General features: G+C 38.5%; 1 protein-coding gene across 2 annotated transcripts; it reads left to right on the top strand.

Moving 5' to 3' along the window:
* The first annotated feature begins 1,297 nt into the window (after window positions 1-1,297).
* Window positions 1,298-19,974, top strand: LOC121948708 (transmembrane protein 50B). Of its 2 annotated transcripts, none has more exons than XM_042494116.1 (7): window positions 1,298-1,373; window positions 2,907-3,161; window positions 5,454-5,566; window positions 7,506-7,573; window positions 11,056-11,148; window positions 15,745-15,802; window positions 16,695-19,974. In XM_042494116.1, exons 2-7 carry the CDS (start codon window positions 3,063-3,065, stop codon window positions 16,738-16,740), a joined length of 477 nt encoding a protein of 158 aa, XP_042350050.1. In that variant the 5' UTR covers window positions 1,298-1,373; window positions 2,907-3,062; the 3' UTR covers window positions 16,741-19,974. The 2 variants fall into 2 exon arrangements, with proteins under 2 accessions (XP_042350050.1, XP_042350051.1); XM_042494117.1 differs by having other exon boundaries at window positions 1,347-1,414.
* Window positions 19,975-20,001: the final 27 nt, after the last annotated feature.

The raw sequence follows: 20,001 nt of genomic DNA on the forward strand, positions 1-20,001 counted from the left end.
TTATAGGTTCTAGCCGTAGAGGTATTATGATAACCAGATAGATGATGGCGCCTCTTCAGTTCAGTGAAAGTGCTTGGCTGGTGTTTATGCCAAAATAAATTTTAAAAGTTCCATGCTTTCTGTTTGCTTCTGCTTTTTGCACCCCACTGTATACGTGCAATAGTGTGCCTCTCGCTGGCTCTGCCCATGAATTCCCGCCCGGCTCACACACTTTACACTGATATCATGGATTTTTAAGTTACTTTTCTGGGCTCAAGGAAAGTTTTACATATATAAAACCTCCATGGATCAAAAATATATCCTAGAAGGATTCATAGTCGACCTTTATGAAGATCAAGATGTTCTGTCAAGAGTTTTACGAATGTCTTTTACAATGGTGGCCTATGGGGAAAATGCTTTTCAGTCCTTAGAGGATTTTTTTTTCTGCCTACAATACTGCAAGAGAGGCCACTGGGAAATAAGTGAGAGCTAGGCTGATTGGTTTTCCTGGGGACCTGCTCCCAGCTATTATTATATGGGTGGAGGGGAATGAGACATCAGACAGAATGGCCAGGGTTGCACTGAGGAAGGGAAGTATTAATGTCAGGGATTCTTTTTGTAACAGTAAGAGTCACAATATAATTAATCAAGAAATTAATGAGCAATGGCAGAGAGAAAGAGGGAAGAGGAGCAAAAGGGCAGGCAGTTTTTTTTTTTAATGTTTAACAAAGGGTTTAGCAGACACAATGTCCCAGGGATGATGTTTTTCTGAAAGCCAACATGGAAATTAGCATTGCCCTGGTTCCTTCTTTCAAAAAGCCTATGGATTTGGATTTTGAATAATTGCAGGATATAAACTCTGTGGCAAACAAATGTTTATGATAATTACTTCAAAATGTAATGTAATGTGATATGTTAAAAAACAACAACAACAACAACAAAACCCCCCAACATTATTGCTGATTATAATGAATGTTACCCGAACTTTAAGAACTGGTAACTAAAAGAAAACTTACTAAACCGCTGAAAGTGTTACTAAAACATGAAATAATTGCATTGGTTGCATTGTACCATTCTCAGAACGTTTTTAGAACCAAAATTGCAAGCTGGGGAACTAGTTAAGAAGTCTCTCTTGGGAGTGCCATAATAAAAGCCAAATTAGCAGGAAAAACAATATTGTTTTTCTTCACAAAATAGGCCTGTATGGCAATGTTTAGAGCAGCAGGCGCTGACAGGGGTGTAATGACCAGCGTATACAGACAGAAGCAGTATTGAGCCGAACGCGCCTACTCTGCCAGTGAAAACCTCCAGCAGAAGAAGAAGAAGAGGAGGGCCTGAAATGTCGCTGCTGTCTTTCTAATGGAAACTGAAAGCAATCTCGGGCTCCTGACAAGGTGGGCAGCTACATGGAACCCTCCGTACAAAATATTTTAATGTGGGTTTAATATAAATTGCCTGTGGCTATGAAATATACACTCGTTCATGGTTGATACTTGCTCCCCGGCTGCTGGCTTTCTTCGTTATCGCTGTAAACAAGAAAGCTGCATCCTCAGCCTGAACGCTAAGTTAGCCACCGTTAGCTCCGTGACAACAATATAGCTTTGGCACAACCCGCGGAGGATTTATGTGTTAAGGTTATGAAGCCACTAACGGTGGAAATCAAAGAATAGACTAAATATAGCACTGCTATGGATAACGTAGAGCCTAACATTAGCAATACAGCATCGCCGTGCTTACGTTAGAGCTAGCTTGATGTAGCTGTTAGCAGAACTCTGCTGTGTCTGGTTATTCACTCTTCCAAGGCTGGCAGTGACCAAAACTCCTTCACAAAAATGACATTAAATATGTTGTTTGCATTTCTGGGATTCGGCATATGCGTGAGCCAGTTTATCACATTACTGAGACATTTAGCCAGAAATATTTGACATGTAACGTTAGTTGTGTCGTTTATAAGAGATTGTTAGTAGACATTTCGCCACCTTAGAATGATCAGGTTATACCGAGCATAAATGAAATTAACCTTTTTGGGTTTTTTTTTAAAAAAAAAATCAATATAACTTATACTGTCCTACCTTATAATTTTGAGGTTACGATTTGTACAAACGAAGCTATAATTGAGTATGCTCATTGGTTTTATAATGAGCAATTTAGTGGGCTGACTTAATGCCCCAAATGAGAATTAGGGTAAGGAAACCTGGATTCGCATCTGTTTTCTTGTGCTGCTTTAAGACGCATTTCTCAAGCTAAATGACATTTTAAAACTGGAAATTGGTTTAATTTCTTTCAACATTAGGGGGAGAAAGCCATGACCAACTTGGCAAGAAATGGCCCACAAATTACAAGAAATTAATAAAATGTGACAAGAAAATTACCTTAAAAATTAATTTAAAATAGAAGGGAGGATTATTATAAATGATTAAAAAAAATAGGTAAACATGTCCAAAAAACTATATTTATAATTATAATAATATTAAATTCAGAATTATGTTACAGAAAAAAACATATTTTTAATTTTCAGCACTCTTTTTGGATTATTGCATTTGTTTATTGTTATTATTATTATTATTATTGTATTTATTATCAGGTAATTCCTTGTATTTTTTTTTTACACGTTTTTTGTTACATTTTGGGCCATGTCTTGTTAATGTATTTGAAAGAAATCAAACCAATTTGCTCAGGTTTCAAAAGGTTAAAGGTCATGCTGAGCGGACCAAATAACAGTGGTGATAAGCAAGCCAATTACAAATGAGCAAACGATTCAGTGAAAACTGGCACAGCAGTATGTGTAAAAAGGGCAAATCTGGGGAATGAGAAACCCGTCTCTAACTTTGATTCATTTCCGTGTTTGAGAAACCTGACTGTTACATCAGGCCAAAGGTTGTGTAAAGACAATGTTACAAAGACATGAATGTCTGCATCTTCTACAGGCCACTCTGACAGAGTCACTGATCCGAGCCAGGAGCAGAGCAGCTTGCAGTCTTTGAATAACAGCAGGTGCAGCAGGTGTCAAGACATACGGCTCACCCGTGCAGAGAGGGATCAGAGAAAAAAGGAGGAGGAGGAGGACACGAAGAGGGCTGCAGATGGCTGGCTTTCTGGATAACTTCCGCTGGCCAGAGTGTGAATGCATTGACTGGGGAGAGAGGAGGAATGCAGTGGCTTCTATCGTCTCTGGAGTTCTGGTTAGTGACTCCATAGAGAGAGAAGGGCTGGATGATGGACAGACAGAAAAAGAGAAGTGAATTTTACAGTGTGACTGACTTTGCGTGAGTGTATGCAGAAGGCAAGATTGTGACATTGGGCTTCATTGTGCAACATCTGAATCTGAATCTGAACTTTCTCTTAAATTTCTCATATATTTCCTCTTGCTTCTCTGATAAGAGAAAATATAAGGGAAGTCAACTCCAAATTCAGCAAACACTCTCAAACACCCAAATCTGCTCCGTCCAGGCGTGCTCAGTGATGAAAGCCAGTGATCATAAGTCACCTTTTAGCACAGGTAATGCCTCCTAAACACTATATAAGGGCAGGTTTTGTGCCATGTGCAAAGACTGGCACATGAACAAGACTGGAGACATGACACCAAAAAAAGCTAAAAGAAGAAGAACTTCTGTGGAAGTGAAACTGATGTAGGCCTTCTGTTAAACAAACTTAACCAAAGTAAATGTGATTGCTCTTTGCTCTTGTACATTTTCATATTTTTGGTTTGTGCACAACAATCTTTATTTGTAAAGGAGTTATCAATTAATAGTAGTGGAATAAAAAGTACATTATTTCCCTCTGAAGTGTAGTAGAATTGGAAAGTGGCATGAGATTAAAATACTCAAGTAATGTAAATGTGCCTCAGATTTGTACTTTAGCACAATACTTGAGTAAGTGTACTCAGTTACATTGCAGCGCTGGTCAGCAGAGGAATGCAAAGTATCTAAAATTACAGCCATTGGGATCAATGCACCAAGTATAGTAGTAGGGCTTGGGGATTTTAACGCAAATCAATATCAAGATTAACTGAATGATTTACCTTGATTACGATTAATGAGCGATTATTTTGTTTTTTACTTCTTTTTTTGGTTTGTGCCCTCATAGTTCACTGACATGGTTTCATTTGACCACAGTGTGTTGGAGTGTAATAAAGATATGATGCATTATTCATCAAACTATCCAGCATTATATAAGAATGAAAAGCTCCATCTTAAACAAACTTCAGGTAAATTTAAGTACATTGTGCTGATAATAGATCAACCTCTCCTGACTGCAGCAGTCTGACTTTAACGTTTGCTGTTTGGAATAGTTTGGAATAAAAAGTCTGAAAAAATTTGGAATAGGGCTACTACTTCTAGAACATTCTCAGTTAGAGAATGGTCCATAATGTGCCTGTGGCCATAGGCCCCCAAATCACCACATCTGCCCCTGGTAATAATAATGAGAGCTCAGTGCAAGCGGCTGGATGAGACACGGAGCAAAGCATCCTGGTGTTTCTAAATAATTCTATCCAAAGTCTGACTGAACCTTAAACTAAAAGTAGACTGTAGAAGTCTGAAGTCACTTTCCACCTCTTAAGATTTGGCTGTTTTCTTTGTGCTGTGAGGAGAAGCTCTGCTCTGTCTGTCTGACTCACGGCGCTGCTATAATGAAACGCTGTGGAACCACATACAACTCGGCTACTCGGCTGTCAAGTACTTGGCTGTATTCTAGAGTCAAATTTGTTCACTGCTTTACATGACTGTTCAATACCTCTGCTGTCACAGTGTTAGGCCATGAGATTTTCCTCAGTGTCGTTAGAGTGTGAGACTCACACCAGATGCGTGAGTTGGCAACCCTGGTGGGGATATAATTAACGGAATTTTTAAATAACTGAAATAACCGTCATGGGCAATATTGTGTCGATTTGAGGTTCAGAAAGTTTGTTTCGATTACTTTTCTGTTATTTGCCCAGCCCTATTTAGCCCTGAAATGTAATAATTATAATAATAATCCAATTTAAATACTTTGAAACCTCAATGAAACTTGATCAAGTGATATTGGTGCCTTTTTTAAACAATCCTCAAATATGAAAGTTATTTTTCCTTGTGTTGGACTACAGTTTGTGGACTGTGAATGCGAGATCTTTTTCTCTTGCCTTGGTAAGAACGCTCTTTACCACTCGTAAAATTTTCTCTTACCTAAGAGAAAAGCAAAAATAAGTTACATTAGTGAATCACAAAAATCAATGGATACCAACAAAATAAGAACAAATACTGGATACGAGCAAAAAGAGAAAATGTGTTTGTATATTGTTTCTTGCATGAGTCACAATGTCTCTTTCTGTGCGTCTCACGTCAGTGATGTTATAAGGAGCTTTTAGGACTGTGTATTCCTCTATGTCTCTTTGCTCTTTCTCTTTACCACTTGTTTTCTCCACATTACAACAGAAAGAAACTGCATCTCATGTATTCCGATAACTCAAATCTCAACCCTGAATTCTCTTGTACCAGTTCTTCACAGGCTGGTGGATCATGATTGATGCAGCTGTGACATATCCATCCCAGGAGCAGATGAACCACGCATTCCACACATGTGGCGTCTTCTCCACCATAGCATTCTTCATGTAAGTGCTACACACTGTAGGCTCTACATGTCTCTGTCTGTAGGAATAATGACATTTCCATTCACAGTTTAGTTGAGCTACAGATATTATAATCTGGCTAGAAAGCAATGAAGCGCAAAAAAAAGTCACTATTGCCACTGCATTCTTCTTTCCAGGAGAAGGCTTATATGTAAGGAAGTATTTGTTGATTTCCTAATGTTTTCAGCACAAGAACAATATTGAATAATTTCAGAAGTCCTTTTGCAGTTATGAAAACTTGAAGTGGTTAGCTTTTGGACATTCTTTGAACTTTGGAACTGATTGACTAGAGTAGTGTATAATGCTTATTTGATTGGCTGCTTCAAGCATGCTATATTGGATAAACGGCTTGGTGACAATGAGAGAAAATCCATTATCGAGTGGGTGGCTGTGGAAAGAGAAAATAATAAGCTGTTATATTTCTGCAGTTCAGTCTTGAGTTGTGGTGGGGCTGATTTACCTTGATTGCGATTAATGAGTGATTATTTTGTTTTTTACTTCTTTTTTTTATTTGTTTTTAGTTCACTGACATGGTTTCATCTGACTACGATGTGTTGGAGTGTAACAAAGATATGATGCATTATTATTCATCAAACTATCCAGCATTATATAAGAATGAAAAGCTCCATCTTAAACAGACTTCAAAAATTAAAACATATTATTAGCAAACAAACAAAATAAAAGTACAATGTCCAAAAAGGAGTAGGTAGAAGTAAAACTTACATATCCCTATCCTCTCTCACTTTTTTCCTTTAACTTGTATATTAATTGGACAAATTCCCAAATTTATTTACAACTAGTCTACAAACAACCGTCCCCAGTTTACTTACATCCAAATTAAATAAATAAAAGCCGTCCCAGGTTTCATTACTATCCAAATATCCCCCTGTGTAACAAAATAAATAGAAACACCCTTAACACAACCATTCCTCATTCATATAACTGCCAAAAATATCTTTTATGTATAGTTTATTAAATTGATATATGTTTGTGCTTTGTTCAACCCATCACCCAAACCCATTCCTCCCAGTACACTGAAATACACAGGCTCTTTTTAGTTGAATAAACACATTGTTTTTTAAAGTCAAATTCTCCTCTTAAATTATCCCTGTCACAAAACTTTTTTTAATGTTGCCCAGAAGTGAATTATTTCTTGCTCTAAACATGATTTTTGCAGTTTTAATTTGACCACGTCAATGAATTCCAGTGCATTTGACTTTAAAAAAAAGTGTGTTTGTGCGGTCCCTATATCCCACATTATATAGAATATGTATTATACATTTATCATCATCAGTATTTGTGTGTCTATATTGCCATTTCCAAACAACATAAATTTTGTTTTGTTCAAATTCACGAATGTGCCTGCAAAGTCCACAAGTCTGCAAATGTGGTGAAGTCTGGAGATTTGGATTCAGCCAGATGAGCAGAGTCAGATGCCACGTACTGATTTCAACAAAAGCAACACATAATCCAAGTGGCATGGAGCATGCACACTACACTGGACTGGACTAAACCAACCAGTGAGTTGTGTACATCTATAAGTGTCATTGTATTTTTTTTTTCCGGGGCTCACCATGACAGTATGCTTACCCTTTGGTCACTGGTTTATTATTCAGTCTACAGAAAACAAATGTGCTCACTGAGGTGCAGCAAAATGTCAAATCTACACAGAGATCCAAAACAAAATGTAGTCTGCCACTGTTCCAACAGAAAATGGGCATTAAAATGCTAAAAATCCTATATATAATGAGCTTAAGAAACAGAGAAAATATCTCTTTGACATCACATATGAATAACATCTTGTCTTCTGCAGTTTCAACAGTGGAAAGTACTCAGGTCAGCTGACTGTGTGGTGTGGATCGGTCAGTCTTTAGGACTGATTCCTCTTTTGTCTAACTGCTGACTGTGTCTTTGTTTTCAGGATAAATGCAGTTTCTAATGGCCAGGTGAGAGGAGACACATATGGAGAGGGCTGCCTTGGCAGAACAGGTATGATTCTCTCACTGTGTGTGTGTGTGTGTGTGTGTGTGTGTGTGTGTGTGTGTGTGTTGTTTGATTGAGGTTTTGATTGCGTAGTGATTACAATCTGCTGAGCAGCTGAGTGAAGCCTGGTGTATTGTGAGACACACCAACAAGGTACAAGGTATCTTTTTTTAAAATTTTGTATGTAGTTTTTAAACAAAATGAAATTAAAATTTGTTTGCAGAGATGAGAAAAACATTTTAAATAATTGATTCATAATATAAAAGGAATAAACTTTTTGTAATGTGCACAAACTTAATATCAATAATTATCAGCGATCAAAGAAAGTATGGTCAACAAAAAATACGGTGACCCACTCACCCTCTCAGGTTAGTGACACAGGTGAAACACAGATACTCATAGATTATGAGTGACAATGCCAATATCCATGTGACCCAAATCTCCCAATAACCGTATTCATAAGGTAAAAGGAAGATTTATTTGTCTAAATCCTGAAATTATAATTGTGGATTATTCATGAAATTAAATCATGACAATAATTATTGATAATTTCCTAAATCACTAACAAAACCATGTAACAATACCAAAATGTAAATCATCCCAAATCTTATTAAGCCTACAAAATGTACTCCTTCCTAAATTTATTTCATGGCTCCCACAAATAGGAACAGGTAATATTGACGGAATTGCAAATTCAATTCAGTCTCTCTGCCAAAAATATATATATTTCATATTTATTTGGATATTGGACATTAGGTGCACACTAAATTATGATGATGACCATAATCATCAGCATGATAACTCTGTCAGTGTGACTGTGCTTCCATTAGCATTTAGCTAACATACAGACTGAGTTACGTTACGGCTCAGTTATCTTTAGTTTTTCAGTTCCATTCAAATAGCATCAGCAGCTTTGTTACTGATTTATTTACTGTAAAAAAAAATATGCCACTGTTTAAAAAAGAGAAATCATGAGGGAAAGAGGAGATGGCACCCCCACATAGAGAACCCAGCAATGTTTATTTTTTGTTAGAAACCTGAAATAATGTCTGTGGTTAAAACAAGATGAAGAGATTTTCACGTTTTGTTCTGTAACATGAAATATGTCAATAAATACCCCACAGTGAACTTTGAAGCTTTTATGTGTCTTACAATGGCCGTTACTAACAAGTGGCTAAAGGAAACTGCAGAATGTCACCACACTGAATACGGCTTTACAACCTTGTAGTAGTGATCAGGCAACAGTACTGTAGTTTATTTATAACCTAACATTAGCATTACTTCTGGCATTGCATTTAGGCTTCAGATATCCTCAAGGTGATGCTCACTTCAGCTTCCTGAATGAAATGTTCAAGTATTATAAATGTTTGTTGTCACAGAGATTATTTTCTGCAGTGATCCAAAATCCAATGGAAAAATCCCACAGGTTTCTGACAAGGGAGCCAGGGTGAAACTAACTTCCGGGTTGTCCTATCCCCAGGGCATTCTATGCTATATGGAGTTGGGGTTGGAGAAAAAATCAATACAGCAATATCAAAGTACATTTTATCTTATTAGATAAAACAGATTTTGATAAAGCTTTCCATTTGGAGACACAATTTGCAGCTAAAAAAAGATAATAAATCGCTATATATAACAGTGCAAAAACAGGCGGTTGCTTGAACATCCCTGAACTGTCAAAATAATATTAAATTCTACAAAATAAATAACTACAAAATCAAACATGAAACAATTCAAAAACTAAATATTGACAGCTTTTGAAACATACCGTTTCCTTGTTTCCTTGTTTCCTTACCTTGAGTCGACAAAAAACAGCATATGTTCAGTTTAGCCTTGCCGAACTGCTGCGTATGTCATGTGTGTGATGTTCACACATGCAGCGTTGTTGCAACGTCTCTGCTGCGTCACGGCCTACAGATTTTAGTACCGTATTTCCACATTTATAAGAACACATTCCTCTCATTTATTAAGTCCTGCAAGCTCCCGCACAGCCGACAACACATCCTGTAAATGTTTAAAAATGTATTATTATTACATGTGTTGGATGAAACCAACACATGTAAAAATTGATTATAATCGACTTTATCAATTCGTTGTTGCAGCCCTTATATATATATATTGCAATACTCAGGACATTGCAAAATGTCTAAAACTGTAATAATGTTGATAATATTGTATTGTGGGGTCTTTGGTGATTCTCACCCCTAATATGTACATACTCACATTGCAGTGTAACTAGTAAAGCAGATAACATGTCTGTCCTGCTGTCACATGACACTGTCAGCTGTTGTGTGTGAGGGGTGGTGAGTCTTCATCCAGATAAATTTATGAAATAATCACGGATGCAATTAAAATACTAAAACAATAAAGGTGCAGCAAGGTTATCTCATATTCATGTTCAGGTTAATAGAAACCACAGTAGACATGGAAATTCAATTATATACTATACCATTTTATAATTAGAACATTTATCCAGTTTTCTCCAACACATGGTAAAAATTTCTGCCCAAACAAAACTGGTGTGTGTGTGTTTGTTTGGCTGCACACACACACAGAGAGGACATTGTGTAGGTGTGTAAGGGTTAATACTGTGTGCACACCGCACAGCTGGGAGGGAGGGCGTCCTGTTGTATTGAAGCCTCTGCCTTTCAAATAGTCTGTGTCTGTCCCTGCATCAGCTCAGTGTTTCTAGTAGAAAGTCTACTTGAATTTTTCCAGCCGTTTAAAGACAGATTTGTGTGCTAAAGCTACCGCTTGACAACTAACATGATGTATTAATACAGGCATGGCCAAAGTCTGTCCTCTGGGCCAAATGTGGCCCATGGACCAATTTTAAATGGCTCTTGGTTTTACATTCAAAATATACTTTATGGTGCCCTCCATACAGTATTGGTTAATCAAGTGAGCTTTGCATGTTTCTCTTTACCTCATCATGGCTGCACTATCACACAGTTTGTAGACATGCACCAAGTCAGAATTAGGCAGGTAGAGCATGTGTTTTCATAAACAGACAGTTAACAAAAAAAGGCAAACAAACAGTAACCTTATAGCTGATATTTCCTATTACATGGCAGACATGGCCACAGCAAAGAGGTGGACAGTGAGTGCCGTCACTTTCAGAAGTGGCGTAAAGTTTGTTCATTCTCAGTACATTTTCACTGAAAGATGAAACAGTTGCATTTGACTCGTTTGTGGTTGTTTTTGTTTTCTTTTTAATAACCCGTTTGATGTGAGAAGCGGCTTGCCCCTGGCTGTCCCCCATTCAAAGAAGTTTGGCCACATTGTATCCTGTAGGCTGATTAATATTATTTCATGTAAACAAAACATTTTCATACCTTACATTCTAAAATACTCTTCGTATTCTCCCACCTTCTTTCCCACAGGCATTGTTATTTTGATTGGCTTATGATCAAAACGATTAAATGGTCGGTGCACATAGAATAAGTTGTGAGCTAATGAAAGTGATAAGCATGTGTGTGTCTTTGCAGGAGCTCGTCTCTGGCTGTTTATCGGCTTCATGATGATGTTTGGCTCGCTCATTGCCTCCATCTGGATCCTGTTCGGGGGCTATGTGGTGCCAAGTGAGTGTCCCTCTGCTTCAGCTGCATGTTTTCATACCGTCTCATTATTCTTTCTTCAGCTCTCACTTCTGTTTCTGATGGTGGTCAGGTTGTACTTCCATTCACATGTTTCCTGGCATAATATTTTATCTTTCAAAAATTACTTCAGTGACACACTAACTTTATAAATGATGGTTGGTAGTTCCCCTGTTAGATTTTACTAATACAGGGGATTTGTTGCAGGCAGCTGATGTGGTGTAATGATATCAGGTAGCGTTGGATATGGCAGATCTTGAGTTTGGAGATGTGTTCTATAAGCTGTTTTTCTGGAGGTGGATTGATGAAGACAGAGATGCAGGAGAGGAGCTGCTCACACAGGCTTGCTGTCTTGATGACCTTTCTCTTATTACACTGACACATGATCTATCCTCTGTGGCCTGGGCAGAAGACAGCTTTCACCATCATATCATTGACTGGTGTGAAGAATCCCATTTCCTGGCTCAGGCTGCAGGCAGGGACTTCTCTGTGACAGTCATTATCTGCTTTTCTCACACAGCAGCATGATGTGTTCCTGTGCAGCGCTGCTCATGGTCACACAGGCAGTGTGGCTGCTTTTACCTGTTAACACAGGCGCAGAAATGAACTACAGGTTCTGCGATGCACACGCTGCTCACACAGGCAGTGTGGCCCCGGCATAAATCTAAACTGTTACCTGCTTTAGTATTAGTATCCCTGACTCAGCAAGGGGTCACTGTCCTGGTGAAACGTAGAGAAAAAATGTCCTTTAAAGACCAGCACTTGAGAAGATTAGTCCAGCTCAGACTGCTGAAGCCTCACCTTAATTCCAAAGTTATTTTAACCTGGACAGAAGACTCTCAGTTGTGACAGTTTCTTGCTGTATCACTACAGACTTTGGGTGAGACATTGAGTCCTCAGCAGCTGCAGCAGTTTGATCTTTCAAAGGTGCTGGAGAGCAGAGAATGCTTCTGTACTGTAGTTCTCAAGTGAAGTACTATTCCCCCACCAAATGCATTCAGCAGCAGCTAACTCCACAGATGATGGTGGCTCAGTGATACACACAGAGGAGTTTCATCTTCTCTCTCTGCCTGAAAGGACTCCACTTACAGACACATACGCCTCAAAATCCTCCTGTGTTAACTCACCCGGTATTAGCAAGCAAGCAAGCAAAGCAAGCAAGCAAATTTTATTTATATAGCTTCACAAACACACACGCACAAAAAAAGCAAATATGTCAAAATAAAACCAAGATTAAATACAAAGTGAGAGTAGGTAAAGCACAGGAGTTAAACACTGCAGGTTTTTAAGTGTTTTTTGAAAGACTCTATAGAATCAATACACTTCACACTTGCTGGGAGACTATTACAAAGTTTGGGGGCTGCCACTTGGAAAGACCGATCGCCGCAAGTCTTGAAATGTGTTCTGGGAACACTTAGAAGACACAGCGAGGCAGCTCTAAGAGCTTGGTTAGTAGTGTATGGAAAAAGGAGGTCACTTGAATATTGTGGGGCCTGGCCATGTAGGGCTCTAAAAGTGAGCAGCAAAATTTTGAAATTAATTCTGGACTTAATGGGAAGCCAGTGCAGCGAAGCTTGAACTGGAGTAATATGTAACCATTTATTTGATTGGGTAAGGAGTCAAGCAGCAGCAGTTTGGATGGTTTGTAAATGGTGTAATGAGGATTTGTTGGGGTTAGTGAAAAGAGAATTGCAGTAGTCTTAATGGGATGAAATAAATGCATGTATTAGCATCTCCATTTCGGTTCTTGATACAACAGACCTAAGTTTGGCTATGTTCCTCAGATGACAAAAGCAGGAACAGGTCAGTGTCTTACTGTATCAAGCCTCATCGAACTATCAAAAATTACACCAAGATTACGCAAACTAGATTGACGTGAAGTTGAGAGGGAACCAAGGTTCTGTTTGATTGTTGACTGGAGGTTGTCAGGGGCAATAATCAAAACTTCTGTTTTATCTGCATTTAACTGCAGAAAATTATTTTCCATCCAGCTCCTAATGGCAATCAAGCAGTTTTCAAATATGGACACTTTGTGGACCTCATCAGGTTTAAATGAAAAATACAGCTGGATGTCGTCAGCGTACAGATGATAAGAGATGTTGCTGAACTCACTGATTATCTGTCCAAGGGGCAACATGTACAGAGAAAATAAAATGGGCCCCAAAACCGATCCCTGAGGGACCCCACATGACAAAGTGGTAGAGTCTGACAGAAATTCCCCTACAGAGACTGACATGGCTCTAACTGAAAGACAGGATGAGAGTTAGTTATGCCCACCAGGTGCCTTAGCCTCTGGATTAAAATTTGTGTTCGACAGTTCAAATGCTGCACCGAGGTCTAATAAAACCGGAACTGAACAATAACCAGCATCTGCAGCCATTAAAATGTCATTTGACACTCTGAGGAGAGTTGTTTCAATGGAATGTAGTTTAAGGGGACCTGACTGAAATGTATCAAACACCCCGTGGTGCTCCAGTGTATGCGTGAGTTGTTTTTCAAAAAACTTTTTCTAAGATTTTAAAAAGAAATGGGAGTTTGGATATTTGCCGGTAATTGTCAGGCAGGGAGGGATGCAGGGATGGCTTCTTCAACAAAGGTTGGACAATAGCCTGCTTGAAAAGTTTTGGTACACACCCTAATAAAAGAGAATATTGACTATGTAGGTGCCAATGGAATTAAAAACGTTGAAAAAAAAAGAAGTTGGTAAGATATCTAAAATGCTTGAAGAGGGTTTTACTTTCCCAAGCAAGGCTGCAATATCACCTATAGACACAGGACAGATGGCGTCTAGGATGGATGGATGGGTTGGGGAAAGTATTACTTAAAGGACTGGATGAGGGTGTGATGTTGGCAACCTTGTCTATGAAGTGGTTGAGAAACTTATTCAGTCATTGTTAGAGAAGATTGGTAAGTTAGGGGCACTGGGGGAGACAGTGTTGTTTATGGTGTCAAACAGAATTTAAGGATCTTTCTTGTTGGAAGAAATTAGATTGGAGAAATAGGAAGATCTCTGAGCCTTCACCAGGGATGATTTTTGGAGGGGATCTTTTTAAGTTTCAAGGGGGCCACTTTATCCAGCACCAAGGCACAGTGATTATGAAAAGATTGGAATGTGGTGTCTACGTTACTGCCATTTGAAACAATATTGGGGTCAAACAACGTTGAGAAATTGGCAGCTATAGCCTCATTAATGAAACTGGAGCGTCTCAAATGGGAGGACGATGAAGGCTGAGACTCTAAAGAGTCCTTCAAAACGAGATATACACTTTCTAAGCCAAGTTGAAAAACAAGGTCCAAGGTGTGTCCACCAGTGTGTGTGGGGCCAGATACGTGTTGTTTAAATTCGTAGGACTCAGTGAGATTAAGAAATTCAGAAACAAAATTATACCTTGTGTCTTCAATATGAATATTAAAGTACCCAACCATTAGGACCTTGTCCAACTTTATGATAGATGATAAAAAATCTATAAAATCAGATAAAAAGGAGCCAATTGGGCCAGGTCTACGGTAAATTAAAATACAGTAAATAGAGGAAATGACGACACTTTTATGGACATATGGCAACCTCTAATAGACTACCTGCCTAGGGATCTAAGTGAAATTATCCAGAGGGGAAATGCTGGCTTAGAAGCTTCCAAACAGGATGATTCAGAAATAAGAAATACTTATTAACAGGTACAGGGACACACGTATTTTCATTTGCTGATAAGTTGTTGATCTCTTTTCCTTTTTATTATTATTATTTTTATTAATATTACTCTATATAAGTTTTTATTATTATTATTGTTTATTTCATTGTTTTTTATCGTGTTTTTTTTTCTTTTCTCTCTCTCTTTTCTTTTGTTCTCTTTCTACTTTATTTAAGTCTTCTCTCCTAGCTCAGTCCAATGTCGGATGATGTATGGTTGCATTGTTGAGTTACAATTCTGAAAATAAAATAAAGTATGATTATTAAAAAAAAAAAAAAATACAGTAAATAGGATTTAGTTTACCAATTCTACACAGCTGCAATTCAAAAAAACAAAAAGGCTCTGTGCTTACCAGCTGGCATGTAAACCTGTTTTTAAAAACTACTGCAAGACCACCAACACCACGACCTGTCAGCCGAGGGGTACAGATAAAAGAGTCTGCAGGGCAAAGCTCAATCAAATGAGAAAAATCCACATTCTGCTGCCATGTTTCAGTCAAAAACATGAAGTCCAAGCTTTCACTACTGAAAAAGTCATTAAGGATAAACGACTTATTTCCAATAGACCATGTATTGATCAGGGGCATTTTGACTGGGGAGGGTGACGCAGTAGAGGGGCAGACAGAGGAGCAGGGTAGCTGACGGAGGTTATCAATGCACACACCACCTTTAGAAAAGCGCAGTGGACAGTATGGCCTCTCTGTAATAATAGGCTGTTTGGGAAGAGTGACTGGCAAAAGTGGTGATGACAGACGGCGCCGATAGGGGGAGCTGGCTGATGTGCAGAGCAAGTATCTGAAGAGGGGGTGTGTTGTGTAAACAGTCACTCTCATGGATATTGTGCGTCAGTGTTACTGACTGTGCTTCTGGTTTTGTTTTGTGTAATTTTTCAGAGAAAGAAGTGGCACCAGGACTGGCCGTGTTCTTTCAGAATGCCTTCATCTTTTTTAGGTGAGTATAATAGTCCTCCAGGTGCACTGTCACAATCAACATTGCTGCTAACATATTCCAGGCTGTGATTTTAAAAAAAAACAGATTTTGCATGTATTATATTAAAAATAACTTTTTTTTGGTGCCATGTGGCATCATGAGAAAAACTGAACTGGCTTTTAAAAGGTTAAAATTCTGAAAATGAATATATAAGAATGGATAGGACTAATGCTGGTTAAATAAATGAACTCAACGGAAGTAGAAAATCATGATGTAGCATGGGTTTGAAAGGCACGTTTTGTATGCAGAGCAGTTTGAGTGTGAGTATTTGACACTGCACAAAAAATAATAATGTAGAAAAATCAATGTTGCTGCCAATCATTGACATATTCCAGGGTGTGCTCCAAGCTTCATTTGAAAAAGCACATATTGTGTGCAGAGTGTGTGTGATGTAATGAAAATTTGTCCTGAGGTAAAAGAGCTGCAGTATAGCATGTGGTCCAAAATTTGACACAAGTTATAGTACAAAATATCATCCAAAATATGTGTCCTCCAATACATTTTTTCTATAGTTTTTTAAGGATTAAGGATTGTGGATAATAATCCACAATCCTTAATTTTCCTAAATTTTTTCCTAAATCCTAAATTTTCTTCTCACCTTTTACCAATTTCTTGTCATTTCTTGCCAAGTTGGTTGTTGCTTTTATCTCCATGTTTTTGTAACAAGTCAAACTAATTTGCTCACGTTTCAAATGGTCAAAAAGCCTGTGAAAGGCATCTGAACAGTACAAGAAAACTGATGTGGATCCAGGTTTCAAAGGATTAAAAGTCCTTTATCCATGACAGAGAAACTGTCTGCAGTTCAGAGATTACTGTGTCCTCATGTCGCTTTTGTCCCCCTCTCTCTCTGTAGCACTCTGATCTACAAGTTTGGCCGGACTGAAGATTTATGGGGTTAGATGGTCTGTTTGACTACTGACTGTCTCTTTGTCTGCCTCTCACACACACACAATCTCACACACACACACACACATGGTTTAAAACATGTTTTGTAAAAAGTTGTTTTAGATGAAAAATCCAAACCCACAATGAATTCACAGAATGTTTTATAACCTGCATTTGCTTTTTAAGTAGAAACCCATTAGTGCTGCTACATACACACACACACACACACACACACACACACACACACACACACACACACACTCACTCACTGAGTGGCATGTTGTGTTGTAGATATTTACACTAGTTCTGGATCCCTTTTTAATGTCTTTCCTGTGAAAAAAGTTTGCAGACGTGTTTTAGTTCACACTGTATCTGTGCTGTTCTCGAGAAATTCATTTTGCAAAATTTTTGTATTAAATGAGGGAATTCCTGTTTTTTTTTATCGAAATGAGGAGCCAGGCTGATTTCATGTCATTGTATGTTAGATGCATCTCAAGTGTCACTTCCTGTCATCATTAGTTTGCTGTGTTGGGGGTTACAGTGTGACGTCACTGTAGTGAAAGAGAAAGGGAAAGCTGCATGGGGCTCATCTCCTGTGTGAAGTGGAGGTGAGGGTGAACACAGAGCCCTCTCTGCTGGCCCACTTCAGCTGCTCATGTTGTACACTCTGTGAGTTCAGTACATGCACTGGATAATTATGTATTTTATTTTTTAGATTTTTTTGTTTAATGGGTCTGAGTCATTTTTTGGTGACTTTCCGGTTGACAGGTTAGTCACTGTCATCCTGCCTCAGGAGGAAGTGGGTCTGTTTTGTCCTCTTGTCCCTGTGTAGCTCTTGTTTTGACAGACAGTGTCCTGTAAGTTGAGATGTAAGTATTCGGACACTTGGATTTTTGTAATAGCCATTTAAAGTATTTAAGTAGAGAACAAATGGTGTGAAGCTGTCAATCAGACTGCTGTAGTTACAGTATTAAAGGACTTATTAAGGGACGACTTTACACTCCGTCACATATATTTATATCACATAAAAACGTGCAACAGGCCAGTTTTATTGTATTAAGATGTACTTTGACTCCAAAGCTTTGACTTGCATGGAGTAAAATAACAAGGGTTGTTTTCCATCTTTCCAATCCCCTTTTCAGTCATCTGCCAGAGCTTAAAATGTGAAAAATCAATAAAGTGTTTTACTGGAGAATGCTGTCGCTAATCATTCTTATCCCAGACAGTATCCATGTAGCTGTTCAAAAGCAGTATGAGGATTTCTTTCTGTTTTTTTTTTTGTTTTGCTGCAATGCAACAGGGAGTCAAAGTGTGACGTGCTGCTTGTCAAGATGAAAGCTGCGGGACATTACTTCCTTTTTTAAAATAACATTTATTAAGAGGAGTTGGTGGCTGAGCCGCTGCTGCACCTGAATCTACTCAAAATGACTTATCAACACGCTTTTTTCTTACTGACGCACATACACAGTTAACGTCTAATATTCCACCTCCCCCAAGCCAGGGAGCTGTCCTTTATACATTTAAGAAAAATCTCAAGAAAATGAAACTTGTCTGGCAGGTATAGAAGCTCATCATTTTTTTAATTTTTTTTTTTACAGTTTTATAAATCAAATTACAAAAACATTTTTTTTAAATTGACCTCTCAGGTCATCTGTCCTTGCAGAGCTTTTCTGACAGATATTTAAAACCTGGGTTTGAAATATGTCAGAAGTGTCTGCATCACAGGACAGAGAAGGTGAATAGCTTTTACAGGATTTAAAGATTTTATTTAAAAAATAATTTGCAATGTGTCATTCAGAAACAAGGGTACAAGGTTAGTGAAGTCATTCCACAACACGGAGTTGCACAATGAAATGGCAGTTGCAGCCACTTAATGCTATAAGAAAAAAAAACTACCCAAAAAAAGATGTTTTTAATGCTTTCAGCATTCAGTGAAAACTGAAGACGGGGTTTTCCAAACCAAAACTGCATTGCTCAATACCTTCAGAGGTTAACTTAATATACTGTTGTGATTTAGATTTACACAGATGACGATGAAAATAACAAGTCACATCCTAGTTTAGGAGCCCAAATCACAGCTTTCAGTCTTTACTTGAGTCTTCGATTAGGAGTCAGACTGAGAGAGGTCCGAGGCCAACAGCAGGAGCTCTGGACAAAATCCTGCAACATCGAACTGAAACATGATTTGAACACATCACCTCACACAGTTCAGGATCATTAGAGAATGTGCAATAAAAACAGTAGATAGGGTTAGAAAAAACAGTGAACAGTTGAGGCAAACAAAAGCATTTCGACTGACATTCAACAGAAAGTGCAGCTGCTGTAGTTGCAGGTTCGTTCCCATGAAAAACAACCAAAAGGTGCCAGAAGAGAGTTCTCTGTGTGAGAGTATAAATCCAGAACACAGATAAACGCTGCAGAGCGCCAACAGTGATCTGCCTTCTTGGCTTGAAGAAATAAAAAACTCTGCCTTTGGTTGTATTTTCTTGTCTTGACTGAAGATTCCCTGTTAAAAGTTCTCAGTGGTGATCTCTAATGATGGGACAGCAATGAGAGAGCTGAAGAACTATTCCATAGTTCTAAAAAACCCTTTTTGTTGTGTCCACACTAAAAACTAAGAATGACTGGAGTCAGCGGCATTTTGAAGGACTGTTTTTGCTCCCAGCTTCAGTCCAGGAGCTCTTCAGCAGCGTCAGCAGCCGCCACTTTTTAAAACCTGTAAGCGGTGAAGTCCAAGCTTATCCTATTGACAGTGTGAACGCAAACAGAAGGAAAGCTCCAACAAGTTTCCAACAGTTCTGAATGGAACCATCTGAGGAAGCAGGGCTCATTTGGTGGAAGCAGCCATCAGGGAGTCACTACAACTGTTTGGCCTCATGTGTCGGTCTTCATGCTGAACCTCTGGCAGGACGGCATCAGGCCAAGTGCTTCCTGACGGAGTCATAAGAGTCAAGAAATGTGCAGGAGTTCAGACAAAATCTCCAGATCACAGACTCAACGTAATGTTGAGGGAGCTTTGACACAGTGACGTGTCTGGTTATTGAATCCTCCTTAGAACCATAAAAAAAAAAAAAAAGTTGGGATTGAGTTGGATTCTGTGTGTGTGTGGTGTGTTATGACAGAATCGAACCGATCCAAACATAATTAATGCTGGGGGTATTATAAAGGACCCTATAAAGCCAAAACATTGTGATTAGGCAGGTTTCCATTAACCCTCAAACTATGCAAACTGAAATTGTGAAATAAAATACACCTAATGGAATCATTTATCACAA

This window comes from Plectropomus leopardus, chromosome 10, assembly GCF_008729295.1.
Source record: "Plectropomus leopardus isolate mb chromosome 10, YSFRI_Pleo_2.0, whole genome shotgun sequence".
In the NCBI taxonomy this organism is placed as follows: Eukaryota; Metazoa; Chordata; class Actinopteri; order Perciformes; family Serranidae; genus Plectropomus; species Plectropomus leopardus.